At 36.1% G+C, this 19,912-nt stretch overlaps 2 protein-coding genes across 4 annotated transcripts; one reads left to right on the top strand and one right to left on the bottom strand.

Moving 5' to 3' along the window:
• The first annotated feature begins 82 nt into the window (after positions 1 to 82).
• LOC103328246 (senescence-specific cysteine protease SAG39-like) lies at positions 83 to 1,253 on the top strand. Its single transcript, XM_089050425.1, has 2 exons — positions 83 to 530; positions 661 to 1,253. The coding sequence occupies exons 1-2, from the start codon at positions 476 to 478 to the stop codon at positions 1,251 to 1,253; spliced, it is 648 nt and encodes a 215-aa protein (XP_088906551.1). The 5' UTR covers positions 83 to 475.
• A 2,937-nt stretch (positions 1,254 to 4,190) lies between these two features.
• LOC103328243 (Protein kinase superfamily protein) lies at positions 4,191 to 18,271 on the bottom strand. Of its 3 annotated transcripts, none has more exons than XM_008230644.3 (21): positions 17,596 to 18,271; positions 16,938 to 17,192; positions 16,094 to 16,218; positions 15,739 to 15,783; positions 15,555 to 15,636; positions 15,397 to 15,465; positions 15,142 to 15,312; positions 14,980 to 15,045; positions 12,620 to 12,688; positions 12,414 to 12,536; positions 12,217 to 12,287; positions 11,811 to 12,035; positions 10,234 to 10,346; positions 9,504 to 9,598; positions 9,376 to 9,432; positions 7,313 to 7,471; positions 7,185 to 7,233; positions 7,039 to 7,097; positions 4,658 to 4,719; positions 4,513 to 4,571; positions 4,191 to 4,438 (listed from the first exon to the last, which is right to left on the bottom strand). In XM_008230644.3, the coding sequence occupies exons 1-20, from the start codon at positions 17,755 to 17,757 to the stop codon at positions 4,520 to 4,522; spliced, it is 2,109 nt and encodes a 702-aa protein (XP_008228866.2). In that variant the 5' UTR covers positions 17,758 to 18,271; the 3' UTR covers positions 4,191 to 4,438; positions 4,513 to 4,519. The 3 variants fall into 3 exon arrangements, with proteins under 3 accessions (XP_008228866.2, XP_016649077.2, XP_088907395.1); XM_016793591.2 differs by having other exon boundaries at positions 4,238 to 4,438; positions 9,391 to 9,432; positions 17,596 to 17,907; XM_089051269.1 differs by lacking the exon at positions 4,658 to 4,719 and having other exon boundaries at positions 4,238 to 4,438; positions 17,596 to 17,907.
• Between the last annotated feature and the right edge of the window lie 1,641 nt (positions 18,272 to 19,912).

Consider the following 19,912-nt stretch of genomic DNA (forward strand, 5'->3'; position numbering starts at 1 on the left):
CTATATAAACTGCGGAGCAGTCTACTTTTTTTGTGTATCTGCTCATTAATTCCTCTTCTTTACCAAATCCCAACTTGCTACCATGGAGTTCATTAGCCGGCTGCAGGGCAAAGCATGTGTTTGTTTGGCGTTGATCCTCATCATGTTGGGGGCATGGTCTTCTGAAGCCACTTCTCGTAGTCTCCAAGATGCATCCATGTATGGAAGACACGAGCAATGGATGGCTCGTTATGGGCGCACATATAACGACATTAGGGAGAAGGAGAAACGTTTCAACATATTCAAGGAAAATGTGGCATATATAGAATCTTCCAATGATAATGCAAACAAACTATACAAACTAAGTGTCAATCAATTTGCAGACCTTACAAATGATGAGTTCAAAGCGTCATGAAATCGATTCAAGGGGCATGAGTGTTCCACAAAGACGACTTCATTCAAATATGAAAATGTAACAGCATCAGTGCCGACTACTATGGACTGGAGAAAGAAAGGAGCCGTGACACCCATCAAGGATCAAGGCCAATGTGGTAATTAAGCTTCTTGCCAATTCTTATTACACTAGAGAAACATTATGTATTCTCCTTTAAAACTTTCTTACTGTTATATATATTCTAACTGCTACTAATTGCAATCATGCAAAATTCATGCAAAATATAGGATGTTGTTGGGCCTTTTCAGCGGTGGCAGCAACAGAAGGAATTACTCAGCTTACAACAGGTAAACTCATCTCTTTGTCTGAGCAAGAGCTTGTTGATTGTGACACCAATGGCGAAGACCAAGGCTGTGAGGGTGGTTTAATGGATGATGCGTTTCAGTTCATCCAACAAAATCATGGGCTTAGTACGGAAGCTAACTACCCCTACAGCGGTGTTGATGGTACATGCAACACCAAGAAAGAAGCCAGCATTGCAGCCAAGATAACTGGCTATGAAGACGTGCCTACAAACAGTGAACAAGCCCTTCTCAAGGCTGTTGCTAATCAACCCGTCTCTGTTGCCATTGATGCAAGTGGTTCTGACTTCCAATTCTATTCAAGTGGTGTCTTTACCGGAACATGTGGAACGAGCCTGGACCATGGTGTTACTGCTGTTGGTTACGGAGTCGGTGATGATGGGACTAAGTTTTGGTTGGTGAAGAATTCATGGGGCACAGAATGGGGCGAAGAAGGCTACATAAGAATGCAAAGAGATGTTGATGAAGCAGAAGGACTTTGTGGCATTGCTATGTCTGCCTCTTACCCTACTGCATGATTTATCAATGCCTACTATGGCTTGTATGAAACTAATACTGAATGAAGAACGTCCTCAATTTCATTTTACTTATAGCATAACACAGTTTTTACTATCAAAAGGAGCACGTGATCAAAATGGGATGTAGCAAAATACAATCAAAAGACCGTCTTCGATTGACTTGCTGAGTCACCTGATCTTATGAGAAAAATTGGAAAAGATAAATCAATTTAAAATTAAAAAGTTTAAATAAACAAAAATATATAATGCCCGAATCTCCAAAAATCCCTCCCATTCCATAGACTTTATGTGACCTTTTCGTTCTTATAGTGGGAGATATCAAAGTAACAAAAGTAAATGATATCAAAATATAGTGCCCATTTCCTTAATAATTTGTAGCCATTCGATTGGTTTCTTGTCTAGTATTTGTTGCATTGTAGTGGTGACCTCATTCGATTGTTTTGCTATTCCTCATTTAGTACTTATTCTCAAATTGATTAGCGTGATTCTTCATCTTTTGATCCACAAATCAATTTGATCCATGTTTTCATCTCTCGAAAAACCTTTCGTTAAAACTGGTCATGTTTTATTACATAACCAACTTTAAAATGATATTTTCAGCAAAATATAGATCATTCACTTAAGTGAGAATAAAACTCACTTTTTTGTTTAACAACGTCCTCCACATTTGGGTAACATCGAGATAAAATATAACCTTGTTAATCAAAGACGTGAACTTTACTTTGTGTCATCGGCTGTGCAGCTGTCGTAAATCAACTATATCTAGAGAGTATTGCACGTTATTGAATATTATGTTTAGGCTATTTGTTATCAATATATGTGGCAACAGCGATAGTATTAATAGTGAGCTTTTATTTAGTACGTACCACAACAGCTACAATTTTTGTTTTTTGTTTCTTTTTTCACATCATCAACAACAGCTACACTTGATACCAACAAGACTTGAACACAAACAAACTACATTTCTTGCCAGCAGTCTTAATACTTATATATCAAATATATCATAGCATGCATAACATAATGTTATATTTATTTGGGTCTAGTACTAGTAGTGCTGATTGCTCAAGTAGAGGACTTTGTACCAGTACTATTTGACACACCAGAACCCATACCGGAGACTTCACTAGCCTGGCTAAACCCATATCCATAACCAATACCATAACCCGAATCAGACACCGATTGCGTGGTACCTCCAGATTCTGATCCAGTAACAGTACTCACAACCGAACCGGCAGCCGATTCAACAGTGGAGACTGCAGCAGTAATGAGTGATCCAAAACCAGAGCCAGAGCCTTGCCCATAGCCTGACTCCATTTCCTTACTATCCTTATTTGTAGCCATTGGGTTTCTAGTAGTCTTTTACTGGTTGCAGTATATTAATTGGTGACCTAATTTGAGGTGTTGATGCTTTATATAGTGGTCTCAGTGTCTCACTCTTTTCCCTAATGCGGCAAACAACATGATTAGAGAGTATTAGCAAAGCATGAACGTGGATCACGTTGAGAAAAAGTTGAATGCCCCAAATTTCAACAACCTATACCAACTACGAAATATTTGTGGCCTGATTTATAAAATGTGGCTATAACTGGGACAAATGGCCAATACTACTAGAGGGATGTCTCTTTAGGATAGTGATGCTGGGAGTATTTGTCCCCCCTGCGAAATAGAGACTTCGCTTTAATCTCAGATCTCTTCACTCATTACCAATTAATTTTGTGTATAATAAATTATCCCTACTCACATAATGGCAAGAAAATTTATAGATAAGCTCACTCTAAACTTCTTTTAATTCTAACAAACAAGAAAGCATTTATCTTTCTCTCTCTCTAAACTAAATATTTATCTATCTCTTGACTTGAAATGGGAGCAAGTTTGAAAAAGGATCTTAGAGTGTCTAGGGTTGGGCCAGGATGGTCTCTTAATGCCTTCTTTTTTCTTCTCATCGGAGTTATTTCTAGAACCAACTTTCTATTCACTCGTGGGATCCAGGCAGTCCGGGAGGGACCACCACGGCTCCTCTCTTCTCGAGAATCCATACATCCCTTATCAGTATATGGATAGCTATCTCTCGAGCACAGATTTAGACTAAAGTTGCTTGGGGTTGTGGGGGCAACAAACACGTGCCACCACGCCCGAACAGAGAAAAATGACAGCAAATTATCACAAAAATAATTTTTGTTCTATTTTGAATTCTTGATTCTATCTACCTACTCGCTCTCTCTCAATTTTTTTTCTTTTCAAGTAAAAGCATTCTCATAAGAAGACATATAATTAACTTCATTGCAGCCCACTGATTCGAGTTTATACAGAAACAAAAATGAGATATAGATTGCCTTACTATGTTTTATTGACATTGTCTTGCAAATGCATATACAAGTACATCAACCATCTGAAACCTATTGTCCTTGTTTTTTTTTTTGTTTTTTTTTAAAAAAAAAAAAGTATTTATACATGCACATGTGAGATAGCTTCTGATAGTTATGAATGAAAACAAAAAATTAAACAAATTTTAAGACAAATAGTTGAGTTGTGACCAACAAAATAGACCAAATTAAAACACTAAAATGAGAACTTTTTAATCGTGTGATTAATGGTTTTTGATTCAAGTGATTTTTGTCGGCATCTTTGACAGAATACCTAAAAGACGGTTCAGATCATTGAACACTATGTGGAATGGGTTTTACAAAAGTGTCTCAAATAAGGTTATTAAAGGGATTCTTTAATTGAAGCTCCCTCTATATTTAGGTATCATAACTTCTGCTCAGAGTCAAGTAAGCAAAGACGAATTTGGCAACATCACTCTCAGAATTTCAAGGAAAACAATATTATGAAAGATAAAGCACCACAGTAGTTAGCCGAAGATGCAGGAATTAATCTACATAATATATATATATATATATATATATATATATATATATATATAATTTGAGCAGAGAATATGCCAGACAGAGGAAAATCTATATTTACAAGTTACAACCAGAGCATGAAAAGATAACATAACTAACATCATTGCTGAAGTTGGATTAGTTGGAAAGCTATAAAAATAAGTTTCTCATCACCTTAACAAGTAAAATTAGCCCCTTATCTTGTGTCAGTCCTTTTTTTCCCTTACAAATTGTCAGTATTGTTGCATTTGAAGAATTCACCTACATCGTCCGAGCACCGGTTGGATAATGGAATCACACCTGAAACTGGTATGTTAGAATCAAGAACCATAACGAAAACATGGGATTTTCAAAATGTTGGACCAACGTATAACCTGAGTGTTAAGCAGTATCTACTTTTAACTTTTGGAGCTCATCTTGGGCAAACATGAGCCTACATAAGACAAAACATCTAAGATTACTACCATTTTAAAAAGAACATAATAATTGCACCTGGGATGTGTTAGTGGCTATTTATACCTCCTATACAACTCAATAATTTCATTAAGTAACTCGGCTTCCCTCTCAAGAGCTGCTTGAGGCTGCAAGCAAACACAGACAGGCCACTTAAGTAATATAGCAAAATCACCTACGATCTTTCTTAGGAAACAAAAAGATGAAATTTTATTTCAAAAGACTGTACAGTACAGTGAGTGGACAATTAATCCACCAAGGGTAGAAGAGAAAAGAACATTAATCAAACAACCTACACATCTAGCTTAAGACCCAAAGTTGATCATGACACTGCAGCTTTCCAATCTAGAATAATATCGGATAGAGCTGTGTTCCTAAAAACAGTAAATACAGAAGCCCAAAGCGCTGTTCAGAACTTGACCTTTTCCTACACCTCCTCCACTTCCATCCACCTAACATCTTCAAAGATCCGCTGGTTCCTTTCTGACCAAATACCCCAACTAATAGCCATAACCAAACAACCCTAATTTAGCCTTTTCCCCACCACTTGACTTCTCCCTCAACAAAGAGAAACAATCTTTTGGCACTACCCAATAAATATTAATCTCATTAAATAAAAAGCACCACAGCTTCCACCTGAAAGAGCAATATAAGAAAACCTGATCCACACTCTTCCCAGATCTCTTGCATAAGATGCACCGATGTGGGCATAAAAAAGATCCCAGCCTACATCTTTGGATTAAATCGCATGTTATCTACCACCAACCAGGCCAAAATCTTTACCTTGGGTGGAACACTGAATTTCCAAATCATGCTAAAAGGAAGAAAAGGAGGACTGCCTGGTATATATGTCAACCTATTTAAGTAGAATCTACAAGAAAGTTGTCCAGAAGGCTCCAGGCACCATCTTCTTGAATCCTCCATGTATGGGAATAATCTCACCTTCTTCAACAGCCTCAACACTTCACATCTACTCCATTTCATTCATCATTCACTCTCGATTTCTCCTAAAACCAAAATCCCAGCTATACTCATCTACTTTTTATTACCTTATGCCATAGTGCTTCCCTTTCCAGAGGAAATTTCCAAAGCCATTTAGCAAGCAGCACCTCATTCTTAAGTGGTACCCATCCCCCCATCCTCTTTGGCTTTACTCACCAGTTCCTAATTAGCCAAGCAATCCCCTTTTCCTTCCCTTACACCTTCCCACAAGAAATTGCACAAGATGTTCCCAATCCCCTAAGATCTTCTAAGTAAGCTCAAAAAAAGACTAGGATCCAGTGGAGTCTTAAAATCAACTAAATCAAAAGCACAAGATCCTATCTAAGTGAACATGGGAAGCGAACTAATTTCACTTCCATCAATAACTTGGGATGGCAATCGCAGTCTTCTCATAATCACAATGCCTCAATCTGATATACCAGCACCAATATGATAAACTGAATATAGATATGCCACCCAATTACGATCTGAGTGGCATGATGACAATAGATAAACTGAACTCCTCAACAAACATAAATGTTCAGTCTAGGGATAAAAGGGTTCAGATAGACATAAAGGCATTGAGTACTTGTTAAAATAGAAAAGGAATATAAAATAAAATAAAATAAATTAAGGATTTACTCCATAACCCTAAACCGAAAACAACCATTGTTATCAGGTTTGGTGGCATGGGCATGTTCAGCATACCATTAATCATTTCATGTAAAAATAATAAAGAGAACAAAAACCCAATACTTTAGTTAAGCGGTACAGAACTTAAACACTGCAATAACATTGGTGTATCAACCATGCGTGCCAGCTTAATTTTCGTGAAGGAAGTAGCATAAAAGTTTATTTTTGGCACTAAAGCTCTCCAAAATTACTATCTTTATCTTACTGTCAATAATTTAGAATACAGCGCTGTCTCCCAGTCCCATAGCAAGCAACATTTTGGAGGCATGAAGCAAATGCCAAGCCAAAGATTTTAAGCTAGCTGTGGTATCTAAGAATGAGAAAACCTACTGAGGGTGAACTTCAGCCATAATTATGGCATCATATTTAGAAATCAACATTTCTCTCATCAAATCTTATGGTCAAAGTTTATTCACCCAATAGCCCCGGCAATGATAACAAAGAAATGGCACTCTATTGAGTGAGACCACAAAAATTGTAAATCCTTACTTCAATGTGCTATCTTCAAAGTAGTTCTCCACATTTATGACATTCAGATTTATTGTAATTTCATCTTTAAAAAGTGAATAAACTTTATAGCATTATCTTTTTTGTTTTACTAAGAGATAATCTCTTGACAGATACCACATAACTATATATGTGTAATTCTGTATTCTACGAATCTGACACAATGTGAGATTTTCAGAGGGAGAGTTGATAAAAGAGCATCAGAATTTGGAGTTGCAAAAATTTTAGCATGGGATAGCACACAAATGAACCCCTTTCTAACATACCATTGGTTTCTCTGTCACACTAGTAGCCTGGGAGGATCCTCCATCAGCTGCACGGTTGGCTGGAGTGAAGGTTTAAAACAGTAAGTTAGGATCATCGAATTTGAATTAAAATATGTTTAAAATGAAAGGGCAATAATTGCTTGAACCTGCGATATCAGCAGCAGTAGCTCGCTTCATTAAACTTAAAATACTCTCCTGTTGAGAAGAAAATGTCGAATAAATATTTATAATACTTATAATGTAAATAAGTCAAACTTATGTGGCTAACACATACCCTTTGAATAATATTTGTCTGCAAAACAGTGTTTAACAATGGGATAAGAGAAAAGCCACAAAGAGCTGATGGGGTAGCATCAGAAGGTGATGTTAGAGGTGATGGTAAGGGTGATGGAAGAGCTGATGGTAGAGGACTTGCAGGACTCATGCTAATCACCTACATAACCAGCAACATTACAGCAAGACATTCAGTAAAAAGTACTAGTATAATCTTCTGCCCTTAGGATATAAATCCACAATTTATCAGCGAAGATGTTTTGATAGGCATATAGGCCACCTACAATCAACATTGTAGAACTAAGTTTACACCTCACATCTAAAGAGTTTACACCTCACATCTAAAGAATTACTGGTTAGGTCCAAAAAAACAATGCTACTCCAAAACTGAACTGGTATTGCAGATTTATGTCCTAAGAAATGGTGAAATCCAATGACATATGACAACCGTAGTAAACAGTTTTGAAATATACAAGGTTCCTAATAAATAAAGCCATTTTGTTGTTCTTTTTCTTTTTCTTTTTTCTTAAACAAATTTAGTATTATCTCATAGAGGAAAATAAGACTCAGAAAAACCTTCATGAATTCATGAAACCTATGATTAAAAAAAAGCAGTCCAAGGTACCATTTGAATTTTATTTATTTATCTAAAGTGGAATGGTAATATATAATACTTGGCAAAATAAACCATGAGAGAAATGGGGTCCATATTAAAACAGCTTCTGCCATTTATTCTTAAACAAAGGTTTTTGGGAGCATTTTCCATCAAACCATTTGAGAATCCTCAACTTTCAAAGGTTAACATTGATGATAAATTAAAGCAATATCTAAAAAGCTGAGTAATCTAGAGCACACCAAGCATTCGTGAACAAAACAGTGCATAAGAACAATTTATCGCTAATGATACTTTTAGAAAGCCTTTTCTTTCCATTTTAACCCAAAGGGATTGATGCAGGATGCGTAGGACCTAAATTTACTAGTTTCCTAGATTCTCTAGTTTTCCAAATTCTAGTAGGATTTCTACTTTTCCAGATTTCCAGATTTCCAGATTTCTAGTTTTAAGTTTCCTATTTTATTTGGGTTAGGATTTCTGTTTAAGCAGGGGATTTTTATCCTATTATGTCTGGGTTTTAGTTTTCTATAAATAACCCCGTGTAGTTCTTTAAAATTCAGATTTGGATATTGAGTAAACCTTCTCTTAAAACTATGTGATTTCTGTCCTTCCTTCTCGGTTCTCTGATTTCAGTCCTTTCTTTTGTCCCTTCGATCCATATTTCGTCTCCTCGACCTCCGATATTCTGCTTGTTCTACTGTTCTGCCTTTTCTTTCATCTTTTCAATCTATATTTCATCTCGTCAATCTCTTATATTTCTTCTCTGTTCTACTGCTTAAGTGTTTACTCTAAAACCTACGGACTGTTCTACATCAGGGATTTTTGAACGACCAGAAACTTGCATTGAAAGACCGATAGTCCTGAATTTGAATAATGCCCACATCTTGGAGCCACCCCTAATTACCTAATAGACCAACAACCCCAGGGATTATTCAGGCGTTCTCAAAGGATCAGATACCCTTTTTTTCATGGATAAAGAGGTTCAGATCCCTTGAGTAGCAAAAACACTATGAATGATCTTATTTTTGCGTGAGTGCGTGGGTCGCTGTGTGTGTTCTTTCGGGAGGTAGAGAGGAGGGAGAGCTTTCGAACTGTCTCTGTTAGATCTGCTAATACTGTTAAGATCCGCTATTAGTATTAGATGTTTAGGATAATGCATGTCTTATATCTACTAATGCAAATGATCGAAATCATAGACAAGAGGCTGACAGAACTACGAAAACAATATGAATGATCTTATTTTTGTGCGAGTGTGGGGTGCAGAATGTGTTCTTTCTGGAAGTAGAGAAGAGAGAGAGCATTCGAACTGTCTCTGTTAGATACACTAATACTGTTAAGATCCGCTATTACTCTTAGATGCTTAGGATAAGGCACGTCTTATATCTACTAATGGAAATGACCGAAATCATAGACAAAAAGCTCAATAGGAATTTTGGCACAATTGTGCTAACCTCAGAACTACGAACCTGCAAGCTGTGACTCTTTTGCAGTATAGGAGCCGGGGCCACCTGAAAAGAAAAGGTTAATTATCCAGTCTTCACATGAAGACAAACAGTAAAGCTGGAATTATCAAACACACCTTCTCTAAGTCAACATTCTCGGATGTGACTTTGAAACGTCCTTTCTGCTGTACAACTGGCACCTTTGCTTTCTCATCAAGTTCATCATTATTTGCTGCATTAAGAATAACTTCATTAATCAAGAAGGCAGAGATTACCTGAGATCAGGAAGAAAAAAGCTTATCTGTATATGTATGCATATGTTTGTCTAATGTAAATGATAGTTAATTATAATAATTAATAATAATAATACAACAACAATAATACAAATTGTCGTTAAATAAAATACTTAAATTCCTAAAGCCTTTTGCCTGAAACAGAAGTCAGTCCTTTTTTTTATAAAAAAAAAAATCTTTATATAGCATTCCTAAAGCTTTTGCCTCAAAGAAGTAAATAGCAACTATCACCCCGAGCTCATTTAGGTTCCCCTCCTCAACAACCCCTTTGTCCCCCAATCACACTTTATGTATCACATTCCGCTTCTTCCTCTCATTTAGCATCCTATGGAACATTCTGGAATTGCTATCTCCCTCTTCTTCCCAAGAAACTTTAGCTTTCTACTCCCAATGAGATCAGATATAGACAACTAAGATGCACCTCATCCACCATGCATCTTCTTCATCCATATCTGACCTAACAGTTGCTAAACAATTACTTAACTAAGGATCTTATTAGAGGATAAGAATTAATTCCAAAAACAAGGAGAAACCACACAATGAATCCAACGACAGCTATAATATCAGAGCATGCCTGGTGATTTAGATGCTTTAGGAGGAACCTCAGCAAGTGTATCATCTGCTAGTTGTGGAACTACTGCTGCATTGCATTTCAAATTACTTTGGTGCTGACTTGGAAATTTATCACTGGACATTCCACTAATTTAAGTTAACTTTTGCAAAAGAAGAAAATAAAAGGGAAAAAACATGGTAAATAGAAAATTCAAAAGTAAGGTTCATCAGCAGTAATCATAACTGAAACACTAAGCAGAAACACAGCATGAAGAATGATTTACTACTGCTAGTTAAACAATAGATATCAGTTTTTATCGATTACAGCTATAGCTATTAACAAAAGGTTTTCATCATATATGCAATTGAAGATTTTATAGTTTTATCTAAAAGGTAAAATTCTTCCTACATGAAGTATGATTCCATGTACACATTTACTTTTTGGTTAAGGGTTACTTTCTTTTGGTATCCTTGGTAAGCACTTTCTTTTCGTTTTTCTAATTTGTATGCTAAAATAAACATAACTAGAACAGCAGATATCAGAAATCCTGATATTCTATCTACATGCTAACAATTTGATTTTCCTCAAAACCTAAAAACCACTTCACAGGAATCTGGATTCTGGACCTCTCTTAGGGAGAGATCCTTCTAATAAGCATAAAAGAAATTACAACAATTTATTCACGTCGTTAATAGGTTATGAATTTTGGAATACTGACAGAAACGACAGAAACATAAACGCGTCTTTTATCTCTTTAGTTCATTTGAGTTTTTTTGGTACTTCCACCATTAGTTTGAGTTTTTTGTGAACAGAATTCCTTGTTACTACCCACTTAAATTTAGTAGAACTATCAAATTCTATCATACATAACTACTGACACACGAAAACAAAGGTATGTAGTTAAACTAGCACTATTCTTGTATGAGCACATACAAGTTGCGAGCTTTCAAATTATAATTTACAGATGGCACGTATGAATGTGGAATTTTACATTCTTCAAGACGCATCCTCATGTGGGATCACCAATTCCACATCGGTTATTGATCTAATTTTTCCTTTTTCTTTTCAATTAAGGGTAGAAGGTAGTTCGGGCTTAGTAAATTGAGCCCAGGATGTCAATACCATGGACTTAGTAAAGACCGAGCAATTCGAACCCAGTCATTCAAGCTGATCACGTGAATGCCATATACTTGGTCAAGATCCAATAATTTGGGCCCAGTCAATAAATAAGCCCACTCTAGCCCGTGTTAAGATTTCAGAGAGACAGACCATTGGCCTACTACTACCAATTGTTCCCAGCAGGTGTGGTGTTACATTATAAAATGCCTCACTGTTATTAGTCAACCTACTTTGTCAAGTTTCCGATGTGGTATTTTGTACATTCTTCAACAAAAAGTTAAGCTACATTTAGACTCTGTATTTTCAAATCTTTACTTAAGGACCATGTGGGCCCAATTTGACCAGGGAACCAGAAAAAGAAAGTCTGGAGCATGGACAACTTATTTTTCTCCGTGGTCATGTCCTGTATGATATGATAATAACAAATTACAAGCTAATAGCTTCAATCGGAAAAATTCTAGTGTTATGAAATGACATACCTCTCTCCTTTAATAAGTGGATCAGTAACTTCTGATAAACCACTGCTGCCTGATGAGCATTGCCTTTTATGCATAGCCGTAGCTTCCAGTTTATCAACATTAGGCTTTTCACCCAAATTGTTTTCAGTACGATCATCATGTCGAGGTGAAGAATTTCGTGAAAGATGTGGTTCATGGCTAGAACTAGCAATGCTAGAATCATCATCGGATTTGTCACTTCTAACTCTAGTATATAAAACGTGTATACAACATTAATAGTCAGTACTGATTAATAGGTACTACAACACATTTATAAAAATTTAAAACTAAAAAAAATATTATTTCCTGTTTTTGGAATCAAGATTCATAAAGATAGAGATATATATTTGCAACACAAATTATAATAGAGACATCTCAGATGACATACTTGGCATCATATAAAGTTGTGTCAATGAGTGGAAGAGTAGCTTGTTGGTTCCGAGTCATATCATTGTCTTCCTGTAACACATAAAATTTATGAGTAACCACAGAGAACAACTATTACAGATATGTATGCATGTTATGCATATAAAATGCGAAAATAGTATTAAACTACCATAAATGTCCGACCAAACTAATAAATACCGTGTCTGCAACTGCATCTAAGTTATGACATTGTGATTGCTTTTGTTGTGCATCAAGAGCAGACAGAGAATTGGAAGTCCCCATCGGAATGTTATCAGGTACAGGTTCATCAGCATCCTGGATCTGAAAGAAAAACATATTTTGGACCATTGTTAGAATTTTGAGGAATCATATGAATAAAAATGAAGGTCAAGATGCACATTTACCAGGGAAGCTTGAGCCTTCATATCGTCAAGATTGAAGTTCCAACCACTAATTCCTCTTTTATATTCATTCTGCAATATAAATTTTAAGAAGATAAATAAATAAGCAAGAATCTTAAGATTTTACCAATACCAGTGATTCTTGTGGACGTTCAAATCAGTAAAATTAGCTCAATATACAGCGAAAATATAACAGCACTCAGGATTTAATAGAGTAAAAGGCCAAAAAGAAACATAAGGAACAAAAAGTAAGATCAACTGGCACCCAAAACCAGTAACTGAAATGTAACACAACAATAAAATTAAAAGCCCATACCTAAATCTCAAAATATTCTGGAAACAAACCAATAGACATCTACTGAAAATCAAAGAAAACAGTAAAACTAGATTACTAGTCATCCCGTCTTGCTGCTGTTTTAATTTTGATTTTGGTAATTGAATGTCAACTTAGCTGCGCATCTCATTTTTTTGAAAAGCATACTTCCTGTCAGTGGGTTCTTTGAAAACAAAAGATTACATTAACATTATATTTTTTGTGAAAAAAAATAATAACAAATTATTTCAGGCAACTCTATAGTTGTTTCTAATTTTAGTTTGACTTCCTCTATATCTGAACAAGACGCAAACTGAATGCCTCATGTTTTGGGAAAAAAACCCCAAACATTGAAAGAAAAAAAATGAATGGAGCTAAGTGGATTTGTCTCTACGAGTAATAGCTGTCAAAGTTATATAAGAATAGAAATGTGTCACAAAATGCAAACAGCAATCATTAAAGGTAGCAGTTATTGCTATAAAAAAAATATATATATACTGTAGAAATGTTGTTTGCTGAAAAGGAGTAATAAACATAACTCCGTTCAAACTTCAAAATAACCTATTTAACAGCCACACATTTCCTTTACCATGGTGTACTTATCCACTGCAACATAGACCATCATCACTTAAGTGAAACCCCTAGAAAGCATTCAGCCATCTATTGTTCCAGGAATTCTTAATTGCTCAAAATAGTTCATAGTAATACTAAGATGACCGCAATAGCACATACTTAGTCACACCTTTACATTGGAACTGGCAGGAGAACACTTACTTTACTTAACGAGGCAATGGAACAACAGACCACATTTTCTTTTTCCGAAGTTACCACATCCACATTGTCAGACATCAAATTACGATAAGATTCTCTTAATGCCCAAAATACAATTCTCATCTATTATGAATAAGCTCTTACTTTTTTTTTTTTTAAAGATGAAGAATAGTCTCATCGATTCTGTTACTGGTTGACCAACTTGAGACAGCTTTTGAGTATACAAGATTGCCTATAGTAGGTTCGTGGGAACCCATATAAAAGTAAATAAGCATCAAACATAACTAAAAACTCTCACTTCAATGGTATAAAAATGCAACCTACAATTTCCCAGTAAGTCTCCAAGTTAATATGACCTCATATGGTTATGGAAATCCAAATTCCAAGAAAGGAAACAAGTAGAAGGCTAAAGAATAGACAATGCACTGGAGCAGATGTGTATCTGTAACTAAGGGGAGCCATTACTGTTTTGAAAGTTGTAAGTTATCATAAGAAGACTAATTTGAAGAACACTAGTGACCTCTTTGCACAAACTTTGAAGAATGCTAGTGAACTGTTCACACACAAGCAGCATACATAATGCATCTAATGTGTGTTATGAAAGACAATATTTATAAAAAAAAGAGAGGAGGAGACCAAGAATAAGAAGAACGAAAGAAAGAAAGAAAAACACACACAACATTCATAATGCATCTTATGTATATTATCAAAGACTTTAAAAGAAGAAACAACTGATTTTTATGAGTCGCCCATAACGCATCTTATGGTTTCATTTCAACATTCCATAGAGACAGGAACAAGAGATTTCATTTAGGGTTCAACTCAAGTTAATGAAGGCAGTGATGGTGGTACACTGTGTTACATGAGATGGATATTAAGCGAAAAATTTGATGAGTGCAGCTACTCTTAGTCAATGCTGTACAAAATATCAGATATTTCCTATAAAAAAATATTGACAAATGCCTTGTCATTAATTTGTCCAAAATTCTGTTTATAAAACAATAGTATCTAACCTATGATGACAATCTAATTAGAGATCAATTTAATGTAATTTTTTTACTGCAAACCAATTTAGCACTTTAATAAAATTTTGTTTCTTGTAAACATATACTGCAAAGCAATTTAATCACGGTAAAAAAAAAAATTAATATGTCATCTAAAGTAATCTTCTTAAAGAGTACTGTCTTAACAAAAGTAAGCAAAAGAAAACAGAATAATCACAGAATTAGTTTTGTTCAACAAAGCATTATCATAATGATTAATGATAGAAGATTCCTGCCTGTGATAGTTCCTCCTTCTGCCCATCTGGCATTTTCTTTTGTGCAAGCATATACTCTTCCTTTCTCTGTCATTCAATAAAGGCATACCTTTAGGTGCATAATGTGCATCACTATAGCATGAAAAATCAATAAGTATCAAATAGTCACATATGATTAAAAACCTTTAATTCCTTGATGCGATCACCAAGAGCAGGCAGCCCCTCGAGAAGTGTTCGTGCAATATAATCATTTGACCGAGCTTGTTTGAAGAAGGAATGCTTCAACAACTTCTTTGCAGAAGGCCGTTTTGAAGGATCCTTTACCAAGCAACTAGCAATCATCTGCTTAAAAGACTGAAGAAAAAGGAAACAAAAAACCATTTCTTGTGACAACTATAATATTGAGAGGAAACTCCAATACAAATTCGTGAGAAATACCTTTGAAAACTTCCTATCCCTTTCATAGTCAAGGCCAGGAGGTGCATTCTGCAATGTCATGAGCAGTACCTAGCAACAGCAGATTTGCATTAGGTTCAATGAACTCATAATGATCTCCAAGATGTTCATAGAAGGATACAGTATCAATTGACATGCACCTTCATTGGAGGATACTTTGAGAAAGGAGCATGGCCATGGGCAAGCTCCAGTGCAGTTATACCAAAAGACCAGATATCAGCCCTGCACAAATATGTCAACCAAACATTAACTCTATGCTGCCTGATAAAAAAAATTTTAATGAATGTAAAACAAGCAAAAAGTTTAAGAAAATAAAAGACTGACTTGAAATCATAACCATGTAACTGCTCCATAACCTCTGGTGCCATCCTACAAGACAAAGATACAAAACCGGTTGATTATACAACACAAAGTATTAAGAAAAATAAGACTGGGGAAGCTTATGCTGTATGACCGTTCCCAGTTAAGTTTCTTAACTGTTAAAAATAATCCAAGCTATAAGTGGATTTAATTGATATGTATATACTTTCTCTGGTGAAGTCAGCTAAGGTGCACCAGGGCCTTGATGACCAGCCAAAATTATATGGCATGTCAGTATCTTGAGCAGTTAAGTACTAGACAGGAAATCTAATGAAATTTTTGAATGTACAAACTCATAGAGTAGCAGACATAAGCATACCAGCAAGGTGTTCCCACAAATGTGTTTCTCATGCGCTGCCTATCACCTGAATCAAAAAGGCAAGCAGAAACCCCAAAATCTCCGAGCTTGATTGCACCGTGTGAATCAATGAGAATATTCCCAGCCTATCAGAAGCATTTATTAGACAAAGAAAAGAAAAAGGAACTACATGTGCCCAACTGTATTACAATTGCAACAAAACGAAATAAAAGAAACAATGGTTGTCACCAGTAGAAAATACTATATGTGCCAATCCAGATAAATGTAAATCAATATTAATGACTGCAGAGAGCTAATATGCAGAAGGGCAGCAAAAGTTTACTTTGTATCTTTCACATTGAAAAACAAATGTTGGGCAGGCTGCACAAAAGAAATTAAAGTATAGGACACGATAACAAATTATATCATATACCAGACAATTCACAGTATCAAATCTATCATGGATGAACTGTTGTTTTGCTTCAGGTAAGTTGTGACGATACAATAGTCCTGTATATCAACGGTATATAAACAAGTTCTCAATGACAGAATTTTAACTTTTTACGGAGGCACAAACTATAAGCAAAGTTTATAAATCTTTGAAGAATTCAAATGACAATGTTGTTATAAACAACAAATATAATTGGAAAAAAAAAAACAAAGAGAGCAACCTTAAGATTTAAGATTTTCTGTAAATACAGTATAAAAGACAGTCTAATGATGGTGTAATTAAAAGAGTTACCATGCAATCAAAAACATTACAAGTTCGAGACAATAAAACAAGGAAACAACTGCTACATTGTCCAACTAGGCATGCGATGCAGCATAAATATATTTGAATGATGCTGAACGATAAAATACTTACTTTGACATCTCGATGAATGTGGCCATGATGGTGAAGATACTCTAAACCTTTCAAAATCTCACGTAATATGGTGGCTATAACAACTTCCTCAAAACCATCTGGGTATGCTGCCTTCAAAATATGAAGACAAGAACCCCCAGACATGAATGGCATGACAACCCACAGATTATGATCACTAACAAAGGAACATTGAGATTTGAGGACATTAGGATGGTCGACCAGGATCATTGTCTGCGCTTCACGAGAAATGTTGTTCTGTAGAAAGAAATCATATACAACAAAAATGTAAAAACAATATCACCACACACACACACACATATATATAATCTAAGCAAATACCCAACGTAATTTCCAATGGGGTCATGGGAAATTACCAAAAAAAATCTAAACTAAATGTATGTATTCTCCAAAACTACATGCCACATTAGCTTCTCTAAGTACCAATTGAGAATTAGATGGCTTCAGTAACTGGTGAATAATTCAAATCCCCAAACCAATTGTTGAAGCTGAAACTAGCTGATATAAGCAGAATTTCAAATTATTCTCAACTACATTTACAAGGTGGGCCCATTGCCTTATTAGCATTTATACCGATCAAATTACCAAAGAAAATTTCGAACACAGATCAAAACATCATAAAATCAAATTCCAAGAGTACCAGATCGCAATTGTCGCGTTCGAAATCGAGGATTTTGATGGCGACGATCGCATCCAAGGGCTTACAGAGCGCACGATGTACGGAAGCGCTTACGCCTTGGCCAACCTCCTCATACAGCGTGTAGTGCTCTGGTCCAATCGGATACTTCTTCTTCTCCATCATCAACAACAACGACGACGACAAAAACACGTTCTTTCGCTTTTGGATCAAACGAAATTGCAAATGCAGCAGCAGCAGAAGCTCATTGTGTGGTGCGCAGAGCCAGAAGCAGAGAAGGCAATGAAGAAAGGACCAAATGCAGAGTAGGCATTATCGAGAGCGAGCTTTAATGGCGGTCACATGAGAGACGCAGAGAGAGTGAGGAAAAAGGAAAGGAAAAGATAAAGAACGGCATTGAATGCTAAAACGATGACGACGAAACCAAGTTTGTGGTTTTTTTGGGTGCTGGTGTTGGTGTTGGTGTCAAACGCTTTCTCGTGAAAAAAAAAAAAAGGAAAAAAAGAATTAAAAGCAAAGCTCAGGTTTTTTAATTTTCATAAATTTAATTTGTTCGTTCGGTGATTTTGGGATTTTGGCAAGAAAGAGAAAATGTCGATGAAGTTCGCGAAGGCAGCGGATCGCCGCTAAAAGCTGTGAAGAGAGAGAGAGAGAGGGGAAGACAGAGGAGGAAACGTTTGTATGCAGGAATCCCGCCAGGCCGCCACTTGTTTGTTTACATAGTCAATTTATATTTTTTTTTTTCTTTTTTCTTTTTTCGATTTTTCAACCTGGTGGCACGTGATGCCCACGTGTCTTAGTCTTATTTGTTTGTTTTGACTTTTTTTTTTATCAGTTTCATTTGGGCCGACATACTTCTGACACCTTTTGCTGTCACTTTAGGATTCCATTTTTTTATAAGAAAAGAAAAGTCGAACTGTTGTTTTGATTATTCGATCCAGGCCAGTGCTGAGTTTTTCGGCCCAAGCGGAAGTAAAGAGTTTGACCTTTTTTTTCCTCTCACATCTTTTTCAGACTTAATTGCTACTGTGAATCTTAAAATATTAGTCAATTCTTACTTGACCCCTTAAAGTTAAAATGATCCACTTTATCTCCTTAATTAAAGTTTGATATTTCATAATGCCCTCTGCAGTCAATTTCATCCAAAAGTCAGTTAAGTTTGATGACGTGGGAGGGGTGTTTTAGTAATTTTGGGCACTCAAATTTTTTATTCACAAATTTGAGTGAGTAATGTGGCAAAATGGAGCCCACCTCCAGCTGTTGAGGCCCAAAAAATTCATGGATTGGGCCCGAGCAATTATCAGCCCAATACAATATTCTATAAGGAAAAGAAAAAAAGGTCTATCACATGCGAGTTATAATCCACATGCCGCGCTAAATAAATAAATTATCATGATATGATTCGCGATAAAAATATGATTAACTCATGCTAAAATTAAAACAATCCTTCCCAAGAGCGATAAATTAAAATATGTCGAGCAACATGTCATGCCGTTATCTCGCACCCAACCACGCTACAAGCCTAGGTGGGCCCAAGCCACTAAAAAACTCGGGGCTTGCTTGAGTGGGTTATGGAACGGATGGTAATAAATCAACATGAGGCCATTGATGGGCCAGAAATGAAAAGTCTAGGGTTACTTGGGAGCCTTGAGGCTCAGCCCATTTCTTAGGCCCAAACATATGGGTAAGCACAAGAGAAAAAAATAGCCCAATATCCAAGCAAAACAATCCAACCGAAATAAAGCTCAAACTAAGAAGCCCAATGTTTAATAAAAACCCTTTGCTTAGAAAATCACCTTGGCCCATATAAAAATCCTAAAATAGTCCACAAAAACCTCAGCTTTTGTTTGAAGAAAATAGAGGACACGTGAAGAGAGGTTGGCAGACTCCTTAAGCAAAGTTGCTGGAAACAAGTCCCAAGTCAGAGACATCCAAAGAATCGATGAGTACTATCCCGCATGCTGTCGAAGCATCCCTTGGACCAGATATGCATCTTCACTTCCTTTCCTTTGCCTGATTTGGTTAAAATAGAGGAAAGGAAAGAAGAAAAACAACAAACCAAGAGTGGAAGCTCCCACTGCACAGCTGGGGAAAGGAGGATGTTGAGCCCCAAAATCCCCTGAATTCATGTAAATAGACAGAAGCAATCTTTGTCAAGAAAGGGAAGTCAGAGAAGAGGAGGAGAAAGGAAGAAAAAACTTAGCCAAAATAAGTAGAAGCCATTAGGGTTTCTTGAAAAATGGTGATTTCCAGCAGCTATAAATTGAGCCTTCCCCTACCCAACAGAGACAACCCCACAACCTGCAGAGAGGAAGCTTTC

This window comes from Prunus mume, linkage group LG4 (genome assembly GCF_029339155.1).
Source record: "Prunus mume cultivar Tortuosa linkage group LG4, ASM2933915v1, whole genome shotgun sequence".
Classification (NCBI taxonomy): Eukaryota; Viridiplantae; Streptophyta; class Magnoliopsida; order Rosales; family Rosaceae; genus Prunus; species Prunus mume.